At 41.0% G+C, this 18,970-nt stretch overlaps 2 protein-coding genes across 3 annotated transcripts; one reads left to right on the top strand and one right to left on the bottom strand.

Annotated features, from left to right (window-relative positions):
- The first annotated feature begins 710 nt into the window (after positions 1–710).
- Positions 711–4,797, top strand: scam4 (Secretory carrier-associated membrane protein 4). Of its 2 annotated transcripts, none has more exon segments than NM_001140861.2 (7): positions 711–737; positions 1,259–1,288; positions 1,986–2,114; positions 2,237–2,393; positions 2,493–2,594; positions 2,888–3,005; positions 3,175–3,753. In NM_001140861.2, coding segments are annotated over 6 exon segments (696 nt in total). In that variant the 5' UTR covers positions 711–737; positions 1,259–1,281; the 3' UTR covers positions 3,358–3,753.
- A 55-nt stretch (positions 4,798–4,852) lies between these two features.
- On the bottom strand, positions 4,853–18,811 carry LOC106613811 (semaphorin-4E). Its single transcript, XM_082956820.1, has 15 exons — positions 18,476–18,811; positions 12,856–13,255; positions 12,547–12,689; positions 12,301–12,363; positions 12,046–12,144; positions 11,649–11,748; positions 11,229–11,339; positions 10,801–10,952; positions 10,440–10,612; positions 9,978–10,134; positions 9,596–9,818; positions 9,399–9,514; positions 8,848–9,011; positions 8,677–8,729; positions 4,853–8,550 (listed from the first exon to the last, which is right to left on the bottom strand). Exons 2-15 carry the CDS (start codon positions 12,962–12,964, stop codon positions 7,829–7,831), a joined length of 2,385 nt encoding a protein of 794 aa, XP_082812946.1. The 5' UTR covers positions 12,965–13,255; positions 18,476–18,811; the 3' UTR covers positions 4,853–7,828.
- Between the last annotated feature and the right edge of the window lie 159 nt (positions 18,812–18,970).

Consider the following 18,970-nt stretch of genomic DNA (forward strand, 5'->3'; position numbering starts at 1 on the left):
AGGTATGACTGAGATCAACAGAAGTGAAGTTTCTTCATATATTCTGTTTGGGTTTCTGCTACTGTGGGGTGCAAAAAGTGTTGTAGAAAATATTTGTAGGACACAGTATGGTACCAATATGTAGCCTAACCATATGGTAAATACAATATAACGTATGTCGAGGGAATCAGGCAATAGTAAACTTCTGACAATAGAAAATAATATTCAACATCAACTCCACAAAACTGATAGTTGATCAAGAAAATACATAATTGTCCATTTTCCATAACGTAGTTGTTATCATATCTAGGGACAAGAATCATTCATCGCTCTCTGAAGTCACACGTCTTCCCTCCACGTGCTATATAGGTCCCGGGATCTGTAGTTTCACAATCGAAACAATCGTATTCAAATTTGCCTTGGTGGGACCTGTGTTGAACTACCACTCCCTAAATACAGTGCGGGAGATTATGTTGGACGCGACCCAACGGTTTCCACTACAAGCTAGATAGCACAGACACAAAGTCAACATAGGCCTATATCGTAAAAATATATAAAAACTAAATGTCGCGGTTTGGTCTTAATTTAAGGTTAGGCATAAGGTTAGCAATGTGGTAAAGGTTAGGGTTGAGGTTAGGTTAAACTGTAAAATCTGCTTTTAAGAAGATAGATTGTAGAAATAGGCGGGGTTTATAACTTTGTGGCTGTGGTAGCTAGTGACAACCATCCCGAACCGAACTGGAGTTAGTGGTTTTCAGGTAGGTGCTAGCAAAACATTGAATTACAAGAAAATAAGTTACGCAGTCACTAGCTTTATTTCTTTAACATTGAATCTGCTATCAACCAGTTCATTGTATACACTCGGCAGCTTACCTTTTCATGCCATTTCGCCTGAAGACCGCTAACAAATCATCATCTACATACTGACAGTACTAGCTAATTTAACGTTACTTTAGCTAATTAACGTTAGCTTGCTAATAGGGACAGTTATTCAAACATTTTATTTTACGCGTGGTGTTATATTTTCTTGCCAAATTATAGCTAGCTACTTAACTTAATATAAGAAATGTATCAAAGGTTCGTTTATTATTTAAACTGGGTTTACAAAAAAATGCCCTCCTAGCTAGCGTACCCATATCTAGTAGGGGCACGTATGTTTTGTTGTTGATTAGTTGTAAATTAGACACTGCACGTTCCCAGATAATTATTTATACTTTTTTTTTTTCATACAATTTTTTATGAGATGTAAAGTACGCCAATTATTTGTATTATGTTGCAGGAAAGGACACACAGGATTTCATAATGACAGGTTTGTATTTAAATGTTTTGCAATTCAATTATGTTCTTCATGAAACATGACATGTACCTGCTACAAGTAATGCATGTGCATGACACAGATTATAAGTGACACACTCAATACTTTTATTCAAATAGCCATACCATACTCAGTAGGGCTGGGAATTGCTAGGGATCTCACGATATATTATCGCGATACATTGGTGCCGATACGATGTGTTGCAATTCTCAAGATTCTATATGTATTGCGATTCGATGTTTCAAACGTATTGCTCACCATATGTCTGCTGCAGCTGGACAAGAGGGAGCCATGAGAAAACAAGTTTTGATGACTCATGGAAATAAGTTCTGAAATCAAATTGTCTCCCTATTTAAAAAGAAGATGGAGAAATACTGGAGTTTGGGTGCAGCTACAGCCAACTAGTGCAAAAATAATATTACGATTGTCAAAACAATACGAATTATTGTCAAATAATATCCTGACATGTAACTGTATTTATTAATTTGTTGTATGTTATGGTAATAGAATCATGAATTCTCGTAGTTAAATTGTGGACATAAAGATCAACACTGACCACTTTCACTATTCTATACCTCACCATTTGTTATAATATCGTCTCAAAAAATCAAACATTTCACTGTATTCTTGTTTTCCTGTGCCATCTCTGCACTGACATCCTGTTTTCCCACATGTAATCATCCGTTTTCAGAGCGGGTCAACAACTTCCCACCTCTGCCTAAGTTCCTGCGAATCAAGCCCTGCTTTTACCAGAATGTGGAGGAGGAGATCCCAGCCCCGCACCGACAGCTGGTGCGCAGGGTCTACAACCTCTGGATGTGTGAGTTACACCAACAATCTTTATTGAGTCACACATAGGCCTATTCTGGGAACTGGACTGTGTTTCATTCAATTCTGAGTGAATATGTTCATGTTTTCTGCTGTCTCTGCTTCTCTCTGCAGTGTATTCAGTCACACTGTGTGTGAACGTGGTGTCATGCATAGCTTGGTGGGCAGGAGGGGGAAGTGTAGCCAATTTTGGCCTTTCCCTGCTCTGGCTTCTTCTCTTCAGTCCGTGCAGCTACACATGCTGGTTTAGACCTCTCTACAAGGCCTTTCGGTAAGGTCCACTCAACAAACGTCAAGCCAAACATCTATCATTTTGCACTCCAAATACAATTTTCTTGACTGACTTCATAACTTCCTTTGTCTTTCTTAGGGCTGACAGTTCCTTCAACTTCATGGCCTTTTTCTTCATCTTCTTCCTCCAGTGGGTTCTTGCTCTCATTCAGACTGTGGGCATCTCTGGTTGGGGTGCTTGGTGAGTATGAATATTTTATTTCCTCAAGCCTGGAAAGGACTGTCTAGGACTTTGGCTGCTATATCTGAATGGCTTGTGTTTCACTTACCTCAGGAATATAGAAAAATCTTCAGTTTAAAATCTTCAGTTTGGCAATAAAGATCACCTGTAGGTTATGTATCAATGCCACCTTAATTTTACTCACTGCAGTGTCATGCTGTGATAGGTGAATAACTACAGTTGATGTAATCCAGTATTCATGCCATTGACAAATACTAACCCCACTGCTCCACCACTCTGACGAACCCCCAAAGTGGTTGGATCGCGACAGTGCTGTTTTTCAGCTACAACGTGGGTTCTGCTGTAGTCATGCTATTCTCAGCTCTGCTCTTTACTCTGGTGACTGTATTGATGGGACTGGTTCTCATCAGGGTGAGTCCAGCGCGCACACACACACACACCTGAAAAATGCACGAGCACCTGGAAACACACACACAAACAAGAAAAAATACACAGCCATTTTGACAATTCTCATTGTAGGCAAGGAAATAGAATTAACTTTCATGACAGTATGACTGGTTGGTTTGTCTGCTTCTATCAGGTTCATAGGATGTACCGTGGTGGAGGGGGCAGCTTTGAGCGTGCACAGGAAGAGTGGACCACTGGACTCTGGAAGAGTGCCCCTGTGAGAGAGGCCGGCTTCAATGCTGTCAATGAAACTGGCCCAAGCCTACCCCAATACCCTGCTGCTGTGCCAAGCTACCCAGACAATGGCCCCTGGTAAATAAAACCCTAAGTGGACTCTAGATGGAGACAGAGCACTTTCTTCCATGGCACGCAAGATGGTCCACCACACCACACTAGTACAATCTCACCTTGACACTATATGAAATGCATAGCTGGAATTTAAGTAAGAATGTTATGAAAAAAAAGGCATAATCAGCTGATTTTATTCAGCAGTATTTTGTTTTAGATTTAAGAGGCCACTGTTATAGAGATTGTTTACTGGAGTGGGAAGCTTTTCCAGGGAAACACATCTAAGCCTTATATTGTTGGAAAAATATGTGATGGAGATCCAAAATATGATCCATTACATGTATTATTTTCTACTCTCAATTTGAATCTGTTCCCTCATATTTGAAAGAGCGACTGAAATAAAAAAAATATGATTTTCATTTGTACTTGGAGAGCTAGGGGTCTTTTATATTACAGTAGCAGAATTGATACTGTTCAACAATATTGATATGTCTGAAACAGAAAAGAAGCAAGGTGATTCCAAATAAGTTTTTGGATCAATTTTGGCAGCCATATTCGGTGATCAATTCTTGCCAATACAATACTGTACTTCATGAAAACAACAAAAGCCTTAACACTACTGGACATGACTGAAGGATCAGGGTTCTCCTTGCAGTTGGAAATATGGATGTTTAAATAGTGCATTTTTTATTTAGTGATGAGATGTATTTAGTTTTTTATTGATATCACAAGTGTTTGTTTTTGATACCTTTTCTTCTTGCTTGATCTGCTTTTGCCTTGTTTCTGAAAACTAAATGCGCCTTAATCGTACATGCAGTATTTGCATGTTAATTTTTTTCCCCCCTTGACTGTCGCCTTAAGTACTGCTACTAGACGAAGCCAATGAGAAATGTGCTTAAACGCCACTTATGCTAGATATTGTATCCTTCTTATTCAACCTGAGCCTTTTATCTTTCACTCATCCTGTGCAGTGCACTGATCTTTCTTTGCTTTTGATGGTCAGTGCCCTGTTGTGGAATACCCCTTCTCTAGCCAGTGCTCCAAAACAGCTCATCTCAGTCAGTGTGTTCCAGGCTGGAGCCTGGTGTTTACAATGTGGCTGGGAGAGCAGCAGCCACTGATCTTGAATAGAAAAATAAAAGTTAAATCACATACTCCAGTGTTCCTCTCCAGGGTTAACTACCATAATGAGGTTTATTTTGAGTTTGTTTTGTATGGCTTGTCTGTAATGCATGTCATTCTGTAGTGAATATTTAGAAGACATTCTTGAAAATACTTCAAATGTGTTGCTGCAATGACTAAGCCTAGCACGAACCATCCTGATCTTGCAAGCTTTCATTCTGTTTCGCTACATAGATACTGTGTCCACGTAGTGAAACAGAATGTAAGCTTTCGAGATCAGGATGGGTTGTACGAGACTAGCAATGACTCACCAACTTAAACATTTCAGTAAATATTCTTATTCAGACCTTCTGACTGTTGTTATTCAGCTTCTCTTCCTCATTGACAATTATCACATGACATTGTGTTTACTTCATACTTTAAAGTATGTATTTATTTTCAATAGAATGAAATACAGTACAAAATGCCATACCAATACTGTATTCACAGCTTTCAGTAGATCATAATGGCAGGGACATTATGACAGGCAGACCTCATCTGTCCATCATTGTGTAAAACAAAAACAAACTCCCAGAAGAAAAACAAATTCCAGTGAAATGACTGACATTTGCTATACATTTAAATTTTTGTACATTTATTTTTACCCATACACCACTGAGGACCGTTTTTATATATAGCTTTTCTGCTACATATACATACAGTACCAGTCAAAAGGACAACTCATTCAAGAGTTCCTTTATTTTGACTATTTTCTACATTGTAGAATAATAGACATCAAAACTATGAAACAACACACACGGAATCATGCAGTAACCAAAAAAGTGTTAAATCAAAATATATTTGAGATTCTTCAAAGTAGCCACCCTTTGCCTTTGACAGCTTTGCACACTTGGTATTCTCTCAACCAGCTTCACCGGGAATGCTTTCCCAACAGTCTTGAAGGAGTTCCCACATATGCTGAGCACTTGTTGGCTGCTTTTCCTTCCCTCTGCGGTCCAACTTATCCCAAACATCTCAATTGGGTTGAGGCTGGTGATTGGAGACCAGGTCATCTGATGCAGCACTCCATCACTCTCCTTCTTGGTCAAATATCCCTTACACAGCCTGGAGTTGTTATGTCATTGTTCTGTTGAAAAACAATTGATAGTCCCACTAAGCGCAAACCAGATGGGATGGCGTATTGCTGCAGAAGGCTGTGGTAGCCATGCTGGTTAAGTGTGCCTTGAATTCTAAATAAATCAGACTGGCACCAGCAAAGCACCCCCACACCTCCATTCTTCACGGTGGGAACCACACATGCAGAGATCATCCGTTCACCTACTCTACGTCACAAAGACACGGCGGTTGGAACCAAAAATCTCAAATTTGGACTCATCAGACCAAAGGACAAATTTCCACCGGTCCATTGCTCATGTTTCTTGGCCCAAGCAAGTCTCTTTATTATTGGTGTCCTTTTAGTAGTGGTTTCTTTGCAGCAATTTGACAATGAAGGCCTGATTCACACAGTCTCCTCTGAACAGTTGATGTTGAGATGTGTCTGTTACTTAAACTCTGAAGCATTTATTTGGGCTGCAATTTCTGAGGCTGGTAACTGTGCTGGTCCTCATGAGAGCCAGTTTCATCATAGCGCTTGATGGTTTTTGTGACTGCACTTGAAAGTTTCAAAGTTCTTGAATTGTTCCCGGATTGACTGACCTTCATGTCTTAAAGTTATGATGGACTGTTGTTTCTCTTTGCTTATTTGAGCTGTTCTTGCCATAATATGGACTTGGTTTTTACCAAATAGGGCTATCTTCTGTATACCTCCCCTACCTTGTCACAACACAACTGATTGGCTCAAATGCATTAAAAGGAAAGAAATTCCACAAATTAACTTAAGGCACACCTGTTAATTGAAATGCATTCCAGGTGACTACTTCATGAAGCTGGTTGAGAGAATGCCAAGAGTGTGCAAAACTGTCATCAAGGCAAAGGGTGGCTACTTTGAAGAACTCAATGTACTTTTATTGTTTAACACTTTTTGGTTACTACATGATTCCATATGTGTTATTTAATAGTTTTGATGTCTTCACTTATTCTACAATGTAGAAAATGTAGAAAATAAAGGAAAACCCTGGAATGAGTAGGTGTCAACTTTTGACTAGTACTGTATATACAAAATATAGGAAAATCACATTTTGACTCCACTGTGCCTTTAAAACAAATACATAATATTTGAAATATACCATAACTATACAAAATATTTAGCACAGTACAGTGAGCACCAACAGTATTGGGACAGTGGCACATTGTTGTTTTGGCTATGCACTCCAGCACTTTGGATTTTAAATGATACAATGGCTGAGGTTGAAGTGCAGAATGTCAGATTAAATTTGAGGGTAATTTTCATCCATCTCGGGTGAACCGTTTAGAAATTACAGAACTTTTTGTACATAGTCAGTCTCTCTCTCTTCCACCTCCACCCCCCATTTTAGGGGACCAAAAGTATTGGGACAAATTCACTTATGTGTATTAAAATAGTCAAAAGTTCAGTATTTGGTCCCATATTCCTAGCACACGATTATTACATCAAGCTTGTGACTGTCGTTCTGCCCCTGAGCAAGGCAGTTAACCCAGTGTTCCCCGGGCGCCAAAGACGTGGATGTTGATTAAGGCAGCCCACCGCACGCACCTCTCTGATTCAGAGGGGTTGGGTTAAATTCGGAAGACATATTTCAGTTGAATGCATTCAGTTGTACAACTGACTAGGTCTTTCCCTTTCTACAAACTTGTAGGATGCATTTGCTGTTTGTTTTGGTAGGGTTTCAGATTATTTTGTGCCCAATAGAAATTAATGATAGATAATGTATTGTCATCTTAGTCACTTTTATTTTAAATAAAAAATGCTTCTGAACACTTCTACATTAATGTGGATGCTACCATGATTACAGATGGTCCTGAAGGAAATTGTGAATAATTATGAGTGAGAAAGTTAGATGCACAAATATCATACCCCCCAAGAAATGCTAACTTCCCCTGTTATTGTAATTGTGAGAGGTGGGTATGATATTTGATTTGTAACTTTCTCATTATTCACAATTCATTCAGGACTATCTGTAGCCACATTAACGTAGAAGTGTTTAGAAACATTCTATTCATATTTACAATAAGTGACTCACAACAATACATTATTTACCATTCATTTCTTATATATATATATATATAAAATAAATTCAACCTGGTGGGAAAATGTTTTTCTGGACAATTCCTAGAAAAATATAAAACATTCCCCTCTATTGCAAGTCCAATGTACAGAGCTTGACATTTCCATAGTGTCCTAAATCAGCTGCCTGGTGAGAGAGAGAGAGCAAACCCCAGAGAATGGTTAACACTCAGGGTCAGATCTCTGACTCGTTGTCAATGTAACCCAACCCATCCATAGTAGAAATGTTGCCTCCCGGAGAAAAGTGGTGCTCCCCATTCCCTTTGAAAGCTACGACAGCGTGATGGTTATTGTTTGCGTTATGACTGGGTGTGGGTCCCAGCAACTTAATCACTGAAGTCCTATTTTGAATGTAGTCAACTGACAGCCTTTTCACCTGGCCCGCACCTGAGTTCTCTGAAGATCTGTTTCTAAAGCTTCTTTTATATAGATTCCAGGCTACTAGACCAAGCAGCATCAGAGAGAGGAGAGCTACCGCCACCTGCAGGCCTACCACCCTGCTGTCTACACTCCATGACTCAGGAGGGAGAGGGGGCTCCAAAGTCTGTGGCACCTCTGGTAGTGGGGTATTGTGGCTATGGGGGGACTCTGTCGTCATCTCACTCGCCTCCTCCACATCCTCTGCCTTAGTGTGGGGCCGCAGTTGATAGACTGCCATAGTCCTGGTGTGTGGTCTGCTTTTCACCTGCTCTACAGACTCACAGGTGTACTGGCCCGCATCGGAGGCAGAGGCATTAAGAATTAGGATTCCTCCGATGTAGATGTAATACTTAGCGTCAGCGTGCAGCTGTTGCCCTAAGAAGAGCCAGTGTACCTGAGCCAGGTTGGAGGCAGGATGGCACGGCAGCTTGATGTTGTTCCCAGGGACTAAGGTGTAGTTCTCTGGCTTCACAGTCTCTGCAACACACATACACAAAAAACGCAATTATTTCTATGTGTATCTACTTGTCAAAGGAAGTGATGACTAGATCTGTTCTTTGTTGGTAATGTGCTGAACATTTCAATATTGTGAAATCAACTTACCTGATTTTGGACATTTTGATATATCACCATCTTTTAGACTTTGAATCATGTTCCTGAAAGACAAATACTCTAATATATCAAGTGTATACTTAAATTCTAACATATAGTAAACACTTGTAATCTTTAAAGTCAGAGGTTACTCTCCAGTGAAAATGCTAGTAGGGAGCGTACGTGTCAGAGGATGAACTGGCCACAGCAGAGCAGATGCCAGTGGAGAGGTCCCATCCACAGTAAGGGTCTCTGCCCAAGACACAGTCCAGACACGACTCATAGTGGCCACAGTCACTCAGAGGCATCTGCACTGCTCCAAAATCTGAGCCTGCATACAACTGACCCTGGGGAAACAAGAATACAAACAAGCAAATACCACATGAGTGTCAGCAGCTCGATGAGTCGGCTCCACTCACTGTTAGTAACAGCAATGACAATGCCATTCTCCTTGAATGCTCTATTGTAAGTGCCAAGGAAATAAAACGTAAATGAGTAACCATCGGTCTGCAGAAGTGCCTGTAGACAACAATAAACTGACATTGATCATGTAAAACCGTTATGTTTACATTGTATGAATTAACTTTATCAGTAAAATGTTGTTTTGCAAAATGCTTTGTAAAATGTTGCTGCACCTTGGGGGTTTAAACCCGAGTTGCCAATAAGAAATTTGAAGAACGCATTTGTTAAATGCGCTATACAAATCAAGTTTGATTGACTTGAGTTAGTGTTACCGTGCTGGAGGAGAGGCGTAGCGTCCGGATAGCCTCTGGGGTCTGGTACAGCTGTATTTCCTCAATGATGAACATCTCCCCAGCATAGTTCACTGCCTTCTGCACATAGCCGTTCTCTGTAAGAAGAGAAGGACACCCATGTCATTGATATCCACTGCCAGAAGAAGTCTGGTTTTGGGGCTGTGTGTGTGCTGTACCTGTGCCGATGAACATGACTGCGTATCTCTCTCCATCAAGAGCTAGCACGTTGTCCACCACCAGGCGTGTGAACATGGCACCTTTTTTGACCAGCAGCGGACCCCCGGTCAGAGGGCGCACGGCCTCGTCCATGAGGGGCCGGTCCCTGATGAACTGCAGGGTCTTGTCTGGCAGGTCCAGGGAGCGCTCCATCCCAAGGGCCCGCGCTGCATTGTTAATGCACTGAAAAACAAAGGATTGATGAGTGGTAATAACTTGATAACACAATGATAATACATTTATTAGTGCTGAGTTAGTAGTTCAAATGTAGAAAAGTTGATAATTTCCTTTTGTGGCCCTAAACCATTTAGAGATTCACAATGATATTAAATTGGGACTTACAGCTCCAGGTCTGGGGGTGGGCACCTCTCCACTGTACATTACCCACTTCACATGGGACGTCTCCACAGTCACTGGCGTCTTAAACTTCCCCTTATTGAACACGTCTCCGATAGCTGACACACTGTACGCACACACTGCAGAGATGTCGGACAAGCTCCTAGCGCAAACACACAGTCAGAAAAACATGTTTGATGTTTTCAAACCACCAGTATATATCATGGTTAGGGCCCTATGTCTTTCCTGACCACGTGATAAATACCCTGGGCCAGAGTTATAGTTAGCCCTCTATTAGCCGGGGCTTTTACCTGGTCAGGTCACATGGTTGGGGAAAACTCCTGGCCCTATGATTATGGTAAACGTGCGTGTAAAGCAACCATTTAAAACAGTGAGAATCTCAGTCCACTTCCTACTGAAACAATGTTACCAACTTTAAAGCCACTGGATTCTACTGAGAATACTCACGACTGGGGAGTGAACACCGCGTAGAAAACACTTTTGCTCCAGTCATCATTTTTGAGTAGGAAGACATCCTGTACAATGGAGGGCAGGCTGGACTCTGGCAGAGAGCAGTCCAGACGAGCCTTCAGGAACGACGTCCACTTCCTCTGGAGCGTCCGCTGGCCGCCCATATCCCCCTACACAGTGTTAGTTCTAGTCAAAAAGTGAATACTTTTGGAGAGAAGGGACACATGCACACACTATACCCTTGCACTGTTTAAACATTGTACACATACTGTCCTTTCTTTATATTTAAAATACCATGTATGGACCAATGAAACTTGTATTTCTTGCAGCTGAAAGTAAATTTCTAGCAAGTTGTTACCTTGCATACACGAGCCACTCGTGACACCATGAGCTTGTTGTAGAAGTCATACTCCATGGCGTTCTCGCTGAAGAACAGGTAGACCTTATCATCATTGCCCTCTGGGTTGTTATTGCTCTCGGGGACAAGGTCCATGTACACAAAGTTGGGTTCTGAAATCAAACCATAATGAGCACTTATTACGCTACCTATCAGGAACTGTTTTACAGGAGTAGTTGAAGTTCAGTTTCATAATTCAAAAACACAGACCTATAGGATCTAGGCTATTATTCAAGGCACAGAGTATGTAAAATGCTATGGATACATTTTACATTCAAAGTTAATCTGCAGGTGTTAGGAGATATGGTGCACAAATGAATAGAATATAAGGCATGGTGTATAGCAGTATACAAGTTTATAACAAGTATGAACAGAGAAGGAGAGCTGACCGTTGAGCCAGGAGCTCTTAAACTCGGTGCGGAGAGCAGAGGAAGAGCTGCGGAGAACCACAGGCTCAGAGCCCAGGAAGTTGATTGAGGTAGCAGAGTACAGGTCATTTCCTGGCAGATCAGAGACATAACAAGAATTACAAGGGGGAAACATAATGGATCTTCAAGCAAAGTAAATAATATTGTAAGTATTTGGAGAATTACAGGTGCAATCTTTAATTTTGCCACTGACAACTCAAAGTAATACAAACACATTGAGCCATAAAGCAGAAAACTTGAACCCAGCCACTTCACTTTACACCCCCCCCCCCTTTGAAACCCCACTTTTTAGTTGGTGCACATTGAACTTCAGTGGATGCACAAGTCTGTCATTGTGTGAGAGCAGATAACCAGAGACAGACAGAGAGGCACAGTACATACCGACCATGATGGAGGAGTATCTCTGGAAGGGATCAAAGGGGCATTTCCCTTTTCCCTCCTCCTGCGCTTCCTCTAGCCTCAGCTGTCCTTCAGAATACGTCTGTCAGGGTCACAAACAAAGCCACTATTTAGTTGTATTCATTCACACTGTTTCAGGGAGTGAGAGGTAGGCATATACTTTATACTAATTCCCAGAGGGCAAAATGTGTTACACTCAGTAGCCACTAACAGTAGAGAGAGAGAAGGAAGGTGTCTGTAGTATGCAAGCATTTCACACTCACTGTAAATATTCAGTGACAACTGCCTGTCTGCAGCAATCACATGATAGCTTCAAACACCAGAGCTATTCTTACAGGAAGATGTCCTAGCTGTCCTGCACTGGCCAAGCTATACTTACCATGTAATCACAGGTGGGGCTGAAAGCATTTGTCCCGCACACATACATTCTGCCATCATCCACTTTATGCAGCGTCCGGATGTAGTTACGGCATTCGATCTGCAAGAGAACAGGGATGAAAAATATAGTCATTTTATGGATTTCAGTGTATTTATCTGGCTCTGTTTGTCATGTCTTCAGTTGGAGTTCAGATAAACAACTCACTTCACATATATCTGTGGGGAGAACTGTTTCATGATTGATGGAGCCACTTACTTCAGCATGTTTCCCTTTGTATGTGCACTCCATCTGTTTCTCCTTGGTGACCCGCCAGTACACCTAACAACAGAGAGCTGCACATCAAAGTATGTTCTAGGTAATGGATTTATGGTTCCAAGACATTGGTATTAGGTCACAGCAGAGTAGTTACAGGAGCCTTTTATTGCAGTCCATTTGTGACTTATAAAATGATGTATGCAAATGATACAGGATAACTGATAGCTAAACAGGATAACTGAATACCCATGACTTCTTGATGGAGATATCATTGATGTCCAGGGCATAGACAGCCTCTCGAGCCCCGAGCAGCAGCAGGCCCAAATCCTCTCGAACCAACATGGTGGAGTAGTTACAAATCCCTTCCTCTCTGAACAGCTTCATATTGTCTAAACAGGAAAGCATTCGAAAACTCAATGATTGCTCTGTATCACAAACTGTGTGTGTGTGTTCATTCACTAGTTATAAGGCCAACTTTTTAATATTTGAGGAAACAGATGCACTCCACTACACCGTTATGAGAAAACAGGGGACAAGTGAGAGTGAGGGACTTACCCTGGTAAAGGACACTCTTCCGTGGGATACAGTTGTGAGTGTTGTATTCACTGAGAGACAGAGGAAGGAACAATCCACAGAAAACACCCAGAGCAGAGAGAGGAGACATGGCGTAGTGCCCAGGTGGGAGGGGGTGTGTGGGAGCACTGCTTAGTACTGCTTACACAATAACACACTGTAGATCAAGGACAGCAGTTCATGTCTCTATAGAGACTCCAGTATTAGTGTTCTGATGGTCGATAGCTATGTTGGTATCAGCCTCCAACATAAACACTTGCCGCTGCTGCTATCTCCTCTGTAGCTCAGGAGAGAATCCATGCTGTCCCAGGTACTGTTGTAGGATGTGGTAGTTCAAACTTCCCAATTCAGGGGATCTTTATGCTGGTCCTGAGGCTCTCATCTAGGGACATGAGAACACAATACATGAGTGAGAGCGACTCAACATAGACGGCATGAAGTAGTCTAAAGACAAAATATAGATCATATTAATTTTATGATCCAACTGGCTAAAAGAAAGAAATTAAGAGGTCTCCACCTCCCTTACTCTCTCTTCCTGTCTGTCTGCCCCCAATGATAAGGACCTGGGTGTGTACCGCTTTCTTCTGATTACCAGGATACTAGCAGCTGGGAATATGCTCAGGTTGGGGCATGCATGCAAATCACACTGATTATCTAATTTAACACTCAGAGGTTCCTGTGATTCACTGGTTTTAATACTTGGGTTGGATCCCTTCTGCTCCTATGACTAGAGCACTTGAGTTTTTCCTTACCATAAGACCTGACCTGACTAGGACAAACCCTGGGCCCTAGTTAAGGGTTCTCCACAGTGATTTCAGTCTACGGAAACAGAGCTCTGTTTGCGTCGAGTTCCAAAAATTCAGCCTCACAAAAGTACTAAGAATTATGTAGAGCGCTACACAAACGACCCTCCGTTGGATCCGTTGTGTAGACTGTGCTTAGACTGTCCTTTAGACTAAACAAGGGCCCATGCAGAGTTTTTCCAAGCCAGGTCACATGCACAAGAAAAACCTAGGGCCCTATCCATGACAGGCAACACAAAACACTGAGGACTAATTTCTTTCGAAGATCAAAAACACAGAAATACTGTTAAATAGACAAAAAAAAAAAAACATGCTGGTTCCTTGTTGTTACTTTAAAAACACAGAAACGAGCTGGTGCATGCTAGCGACTGCTCAACTGTTGGCAGAGCAGGGAGAGCACACATACTTTACGCCTCAGGCGAGGGGGACTACAGTTAAGCACTACAGCTGGTTTGAATGACTACAAGTTGTTATTCACTGTGTTTGACAGATATTTTCAAGCATTGAAGACAAGCAGGAATGCCTACAACAGGGATCATCAACTAAATTCAGCCGCGGGACGACTTTTTAAGTGGACTAGAGGTCGGCCGATTATGATTTTTCAACGCCGATACCGATTATTGGAGGACCCAAAAAAGCCGATGCCGATCAATCGGCCGATTCTTTTTATTTATTTGTAATAATGACAATTACAATACTGAATGAACACTTATTTTAACTTAATACAATACATCAATAAAATCAATTTAGCCTCAAATAAATAATGAAACATGTTCAATTTGATTTAAATAATGCAAAAACAAAGTGTTGGAGAAGAAAGTAAAAGTGCAATATGTGCCATGTAAGAAAGCTAACGTTTAAGTTCCTTGCTCAGAACATGAGAACATATGAAAGCTGGTGGTTCCTTTTAACATGAGTCTTCAATATTCCCGGGTAAGAAGTTTTAGGTTGTAGTTATTATAGGAATTATAGGACTCTCTCTCTCTATACGATTTGTATTTCATATACCTTTGACTATTGGTTGTTCTTATAGGCACTTTAGTATTGCCAGTGTAACAGTAGAGCTTCCGTCGCTCTCGCTCCTACCTGGGCTCAAACCAGGAACACATCGACACAGCCACCCTCGAAGCAGCGTTACCCATGCAGAGCAAGGGGAACAACTACTCCAAGTTTCAGAGCGAGTAACTTTTGAAACGCTATTAGCGCGCACCCCACTAACTAGCTAGCCATTTCACATCGGTTACACCAGCCTAATCTCGGGAGTTGATAGGCTTGAAGTCATAAACAGCGCAATGCTTGAAGCATTGCGAAGAGCTGCTGGCAAACGCACGAAAGTGCTGTTTGAATGAATGCTTACGAGCCTGCTTCTGCCTACCATCACTCAGTCAGACTGCTCTATCAAATCATAGACTTAATTATAACATAATAACACACAGAAATACGGGCCTTAGGTCATTAATATGGTCGAATCCGGAAACTATCATCTCGAAAACAAAATGTTTATTCTTTCAGTGAAATACAGAACCGTTCCGTATTTTATCTAACGGGTGGCATCCATAAGTCTAAATATTCCTGTTACATTGTACAGCCTTCAATGTTATGTCATAATTACGTAAAATTCTGGCAAATTAGTTCGCAACGAGCCAGGCGGCCCAAACTGTTGCATATACCCTGACTCTGCGTGCAATGACCGCAAGAGAAGTGACACAATTTCACCTGGTTAATATTGCCTGCTAACCTGGATTTCTTTTAGCTAAATATACAGGCTTAAAAATATATACTTCTGTGTATTGATTTTAAGAAAGGCATTGATGTTTATGGTTAGGTACAGTCGTGCAACGATTGTGCTTTTTTCGCAAATGCGCTTTTGTTAAATCATCCCCCGTTTGGCAAAGTTGGCTGTCTTTGTTAGGAAGAAATAGTCTTCACACAGTTCGCAACGAGCCAGGCCGCCCGCCCAAACTGTTGCATATACCCTGACTCTGTTGCAAGAGAAGTGACAATTTTCCTAGTTAAAAGAAATTGATGTTAGCAGGCAATATTAACTAAATATGCAGGTTTAAAAATATATACTTGTGTATTGATTTTAAGAAAGGCATTGCTGTTTATGGTTTGGTACACGTTGGAGCAACGATAGTCCTTTTTCGCGAATGCGCACCGCATCGATTATATGCAACGCAGGACACGCTAGATAAACTAGTAATATCATCAACCACGTGATTATGATTGATTGATAGTTTTTTTATAAGATAAGTTTAATGGTAGCTAGTAACTTACCTTGGCTTCTTACTGCATTCGCGTAACAGGCAGGCTCTTCGTGGAGTGCAATGTAAGGCAGGTGGTTAGAGCGTTGGACTAGTTAATTGTAAGGTTGCAAGATTGAATCCCCGAGCTGACAAGGTAAAAATCTGTCGTTCTGCCCCTGAACAAGGCATTTAACCCACCGTTCCTAGGACGTCATTGAAAATAAGAATGTGTTCTTAACTGACTTGCCTAGTTAAATAAAGGTGTTAAAAAAAAATAATTATCAGCCAAATCGGTGTCCAAAAATACCGATGTCCGATTGTTATGAAAACCTCGGCCCCAATTCTTTTTCTAAATCCATTTTGAATTCAGGCTGTAACAACAAAATGTGGAATAAGTAAAACGGTTTGAATATTTTATGAAGGCACTGTATATAGCGACAATGACATTGACATTCATTGAGTGTCAACACTATTGGCCTAGAGGGAGAAAAGTTGGAAAGGATTAGGGTTCAAAGGCCACCTGTAAAAAGCAGGAAAGTCTTAAGTGAGAAGAGATGTGGAGGTGATCAGACAATTTCAGCCAGAAAAGGTTTACAGGAATCCAACAGGGGTCAAGACCGCCACGCTCTCTAAACAGTTCTGGAGTCTCCTGTCATTAAGATATTTTTAGTCGTGGATATTAAGTTCAATCACCTCTGGCATAGTTCAAAATGTAGCGCTCCACTAGAGTAGGCAAAGGGAATCCAAATGTGTACTTTGTGGCAGGCCTGCTATGGCAGCCCCCAGAATACTAAAACCCAAATTTGTACTGACACTCCAATTTCATAATCTGGAGATTGATTTGGTGCAGATGGTCTGAGAATAGGGCCTGGGCCTTAGTGCTTCTACATTTGACTTGAGCAAAAATGCCCTGTGCTAATCTGTAGGCTACTGCTGCCCAGAATTGAGTTGTACTGTAACTGATTTACCAGAGCAGTGAATGGCAGTGACAGTGTGTTCCATGGGGCTGGGTTTGAACAGGAAACTGGGAGTTCACCACTGACACTCCTTGTGTCATAGCCACTGTTGTGAAACACCATTGTGTGGAAAACACACGCCCAGTTCAGGACAAGGTTATGTTTCACTAGCTCAGATTACTAAAATAAATAATTTTATCAAGATGACAATAGGCCACCAGATGTGTTATTAGGATGAGAAAGTTAATTAGCTGGAATAATACAACTAATTGCAAAACTTTTTTTCCATGAATGGGGTTATGAATGACCAGGGTTATGAATAGTGAGATCAGCCACTGGGGACTTCATATAGGCTATAACAATTTATGATACAATGTTTTATTCAATGACTTGAGTATAAACAGACAACCTTTTATTTACTAGGCCCTGTTCTAACAAATTGAGCACAATCAGTGAAACATGCATGGCTAGGCTGCCTACACAAACACATCATGGGCAAGTCTCAGCAGGAGCTGGGAGACAAAGGAAAATATGAACTCCTCCAAATCTCAGACTGCTCACAGAGGCTCCTCCTTACGGTTTCATGGGAATACCCAACTTCTGCCAACTGACACATTGACTATTTAATTGACCAGGTCCCACTTTGCCACTAGGAATATCGGCATACAAGGCTGGTCATGTCCAATGTGTTTCCACTGGTAAAATCAATCCCTATTGATTTAGAGAATTTACACAAATGTTTCCTGCCTCTGAGCTGTTATGCAGCGTACCAATTGCACTGGGATTTGACATTGTGTGTCAAATCCCAGTGCAATTGTCTGTCGATAATACACAACAATGACAACATGTTCATTAATCTCTTCTGGACAGATTAAATAAACATAGAGCATTCTACCAATTATGCAATATGTTTAATGGGTTATTTACATATTCATTGACATAAACCCATTTCCCTATTACAATGTAAACAATCTTTAAATAAATTGAAAATATAGCTTATTGTTCAGATATTTAATGTCAGTCTGTGTTGATGAGAATAGATTAAAAACAATGGACAGCTAGTCAAAAATAGGTCCCATATAATACATGATTGAAAGCACTTCTCTTATAATTAATAGGACAAGTTGCATAATTATCTTTAGGACAGCTGGTCAATGTTTCTGACTTGACTGTGATGCAGCTGCTGATTCAACCTCACACCTGGACTATGTCATAAATCCGATGTAAAATATTACATTCCTGATTCTGATAAAGACATTGAAGTAATGACAGGTGAGTTATAAAAAGGACGTGCTATAACACTACTTTATTCGGGCTAAAATTGAAGTTTATTGAATTATTACTGATTAGGACAGGTAAAATTAAATCACTAACGTTACACATTAAAACTAGCCAAAAGTGTCCACTAAAAGGAGTGCATGATTTTTATAATAATCTTGTTACACCACTTTACCTGCTACCAAGGTTGCTGGCTAGTTAGCTTGCTAACGTTAGTTGAAAATAATTTCACTAGTTACAAATTGACCTCACCCATGAAGAACAACCCAACAAATGCTGCTCGCGAAAATTCGAATACGAATAGGCCTACATGACTTACCTGTAACAGTTATATTTATTTTCAGTCTACACCGTTAGAAATTGATCCAAAGTATCTTCCATTTGACATCGATATTATTTTTCGGCTCCACCTGTAACGTTTGCTGGCTAGTGTGCACGTTAGCGCGATAATCCCATGAAGTTCGTCTCTACCAATGCCACATTCAAAACAACTGGGAACTCGGAAATCTCCACTTCCTACTACAGTGCATTCAAGACAACTGGGGAAAAAAAGAACTCTGACTGGGCAAAATCTTTTGAATGGTCATCCAACACGGAATTCCAAGCCGGAAACTCGGGCATATTTGAAGAACTCCGACTTCCGACCTGAAGGTCACAGTTCCCACTTGTCCTGAAAGCACCACAAGTACCTAGCTGGGGCACGGTATCACGTGACCATGTTTTTACATTTTCGAAGGATGGACGTTGATTGACTGATACATTAGACCGATACATTTGCTCTGTTTTTAGGATGGTACCTTTGAAGTGGTTGTCT

The sequence above is a fragment of the Salmo salar genome, chromosome 10 (genome assembly GCF_965601325.2).
Source record: "Salmo salar chromosome 10, fSalSal1, whole genome shotgun sequence".
NCBI lineage: Eukaryota > Metazoa > Chordata > Actinopteri > Salmoniformes > Salmonidae > Salmo > Salmo salar.